Here is a 2,836-nt window from a genome sequence, read left to right as displayed (position 1 = left end):
GGGGGCAGCGGCGGTTTCTGTGAATGCGCTGAGCTCAGTCGTCAGCGTGGAGACCTGTTAGTAGGACGAGAATATCGGCATGTCGTTGGTCAGACCGCGTCCTACTCACATGTCGCGCATTCAGTGCTGACGGGTCGTGACCTCGCGACGGTCTCGAGTGAGTAGGCTCGGGCGAGCAACTTGTGAACTTGTGTTGGCGTCATTACTGGTGCTTTAGTGTCACCATCGCCCTATAGGCGAGTAGCCATAGGGGGAGACCGTGCAGGAGGAAGACTCATAATGAATTCGCCCAAGTAGTCGAAAGTGCGACTTTATATGATCTCCCCCTCAATGAAATTGTGACTACGGCGCCTGCCCTGCCACCGTGACGTGACTCGTGGTACGTCTCACAAGACGTCTTGTTAACGTAGGCTACATTTTACAGGTCGTTGAAAGGCGCAGTCCCTCGAAATGAAATGGAGTTGGGACTGGGACCATGCTTGCTGATCCTGCCTCTTCTCGGGACAGGTATGCAATCACTACGTCGTGCGTACTATGCCGGCCTCCCCGGACGTAATGTAGTCTACATTGTCAATGCGATCAAGGTCGAATTCCTAAAACCGAACCTCCAGTGAAGTTCATTCCGCGCATGGAGGCTTTTTTTTGCGCACCCTACATTCCTCTCAAACATTTTAAGGGGTGGGGGGTCTGACCCCTCCCTCCCGTTTTCCCACGTTTTGCATTGAGCTTGGACGAGGGCCAAGATTAGGGTCTGCGGTGCTAGGCCGGTTGGCCAGCTATCCACAATACTCGCCCAAAACTCCTGAGACGGAAGCCAAAAAAAATCTGGTTGCTCTGGTGCTCATTATTGCACAGCGCGTCATTATATAAATCGTCAATTATTATGCTCGCAAGTACGCGCGGGTGGCCGCAGCTCGAGGCAATCGCGTCAATGGGTGGGGCGGCGGCGCGCCGATATGACGGGAAGCAGCTGCAATAGAGCTTGTTACTTCTCCCGCGCAGAGGGAAGGGAAGCGAATGCGCCCTCAATAAGGGCTCGTGCCCGCGCGGGTGCGTGCTCAAAGGAAGGTATAGAGTCATGTTTGGGGCCAGTGTGGCTCTCCTCACCCAAAGCCGCGAGGACAGAGGCAACCAAATCATGACGGTGAAGAAAAAAAGAGAGAGAGGGGGCGGGCACTCGCGCGCCAGGTTCCCCTGAGTCATTGTGGCCCCAACCCAAAGCTCGGAGCGAGGCTCCTCCCCTGCGGTTCGATTGTTTTTCATTGAAACGTGATTTCATTGACCCCGCGCCGTCGCGCGCCCCCCTACGACCCTTCTTGTTGTGACTGCTTATGAGAAAACCCGAGAGACTGCTGCGAGAAACCTGCAACAACAACAACCTGCTTACTTCTCTAATCAAAACTGCAAAAGTTTGACGTTCCGCCCTTTGTCGTTGATGTGCGATACGCAGCCTTGGCCCAGGTCAGCATCTCAGCTGCGGCGGGCACGGGCAAGGGGCAGCAGTCTGCTGCGTGGTCATGGCAGCTTCCCGACCAGAAGTCGATCGGCATCTGCCTGCACATATACCTCGAGAGGGACTTCCCCGCCATAGAGAGGATTGTGTACCCGGGCACGAGGTGAGAGAGGATCCTGCGCCCCGGATAAAGCTGATCTGAGCGATTTGACACGCCCTTTACATAATCGTTTTCTTTTCAGCCCTAAATCCGTAGGCGAGCGGTCTGGCCGAGTTTTGGGCTCCGGAGTGGTCTTGAACGACGGCCCCGTCCTGGAAGACAACTGCAAGTGGGTCGAGATGGTGGTTTCTTTGTTTCCAAACGATGAGCAATCATTTTTATTAAAAGGTTGCGCTTGCTTACTCGCCTGCTTCAGGCAACTTCATCGTCTAGTGCGCTGCTTCTCCCGAACGCTCCCACGCATGCAGTACTATGAGGACTTCAACGAGTTCCGACGGCTGGTGGAGGCGATGGACGCCGTGCTTCGCCAGTTGTGTGGTGCTGTAGACCTCATGCGCCATCGGTTTGTGCGTAAGGACAACCCTTTCCTTCTATACTCATGCATGGTTAATCCCGTGAAGTACTCCGTTTCTGCACACTGATAAATAAAGTGTTCAACTGCTGTATCCCGGGTGTCGTCGAGGCTAAGACGTGCGAGTACGTTGGGTTGCCTACGCGCTGGGAGCTGTAGGAAGCAGGCGGCGGCAGCGGAGGCCTGCACCCTCTGCCTCTTGCCCATCTCACGCCATCGTGGGCATGCGCTGCCCCGAGCGTGGAAACAATAAGAACCAATTCTTAACTTGATACGTCCGCGACCAACCCAACGAGGGTAAGTGTTCAACTGCTCTATCGAACGCTTCCTTCAATTGGACGCACTCTGTGTGGGGCGGGAAGTGTTCAGAAGTGCACAACAACCAAGTTGAACACTTTTAAGTAACAAACTACATTATACCAAGTGAACCCTAGCAGTTGGACACTCTATTAATCATATTGCATACCAATATTCGCAAATTAGTAACATCCTCCATGTGCAGCCTTGTTACAGAAGCTGGAATGCATCGAAAAAGTGCGTGTGGGATCGTCTTGTCCTTACAGTGATCGACTACATTCCAACATTTGGCACGAGCTCATCCGACTAGAGGCTGACTCATCTCTTTGCTGGTGAGTGACGACACACTCTTTCCTCAGGCATCTCAATCTCAGCATCTCCTCACTTTTTAATCCAATCCGATCCGAATCGACGCCGTCAATAAAAATGACTTCGGTTTTCAATCAACCAATCACGGGGTTCTAAATGGGTGTCTGTATTTAGTTTGCGTCGTGTCCAGTGTCCACGTTGATGG

General features: G+C 53.2%; 1 protein-coding gene across 4 annotated transcripts; it reads left to right on the top strand.

The window, feature by feature from the left end:
• The first annotated feature begins 17 nt into the window (after positions 1-17).
• Positions 18-2,782, top strand: LOC113218441 (uncharacterized). 4 transcript variants are annotated; one of them, XM_052266827.1, is made up of 6 exons: positions 31-157; positions 425-507; positions 1,451-1,616; positions 1,696-1,782; positions 1,870-2,020; positions 2,528-2,782. In XM_052266827.1, exons 2-6 carry the CDS (start codon positions 456-458, stop codon positions 2,630-2,632), a joined length of 561 nt encoding a protein of 186 aa, XP_052122787.1. In that variant the 5' UTR covers positions 31-157; positions 425-455; the 3' UTR covers positions 2,633-2,782. The 4 variants fall into 4 exon arrangements, with proteins under 4 accessions (XP_052122788.1, XP_052122787.1, XP_026294586.2 ...); XM_026438801.2 differs by having other exon boundaries at positions 1,870-2,024; positions 2,528-2,769; XM_052266828.1 differs by lacking the exon at positions 1,451-1,616 and having other exon boundaries at positions 18-157; positions 1,870-2,024; positions 2,528-2,777.
• Positions 2,783-2,836: the final 54 nt, after the last annotated feature.

Source organism: Frankliniella occidentalis, unplaced genomic scaffold (genome assembly GCF_000697945.3).
Source record: "Frankliniella occidentalis isolate FOCC.00 unplaced genomic scaffold, Focc_3.1 Scaffold43, whole genome shotgun sequence".
NCBI classification, from domain to species: Eukaryota; Metazoa; Arthropoda; class Insecta; order Thysanoptera; family Thripidae; genus Frankliniella; species Frankliniella occidentalis.
This window is presented reverse-complemented; position numbering and strand designations above follow the sequence as displayed.

Coding starts and splice junctions, on each gene's coding strand:
- LOC113218441 (XM_026438801.2), top strand. CDS start 456: ATGGAGTTGGGACTGGGACCATGCTTGCTGATCCTGCCTCTTCTCGGG. Junction 1,617..1,695: donor ATTGTGTACCCGGGCACGAG/GTGAGAGAGGAT, acceptor TTTTCTTTTCAG/CCCTAAATCCGTAGGCGAGC. Junction 1,783..1,869: donor GTCCTGGAAGACAACTGCAA/GTGGGTCGAGAT, acceptor CGCCTGCTTCAG/GCAACTTCATCGTCTAGTGC.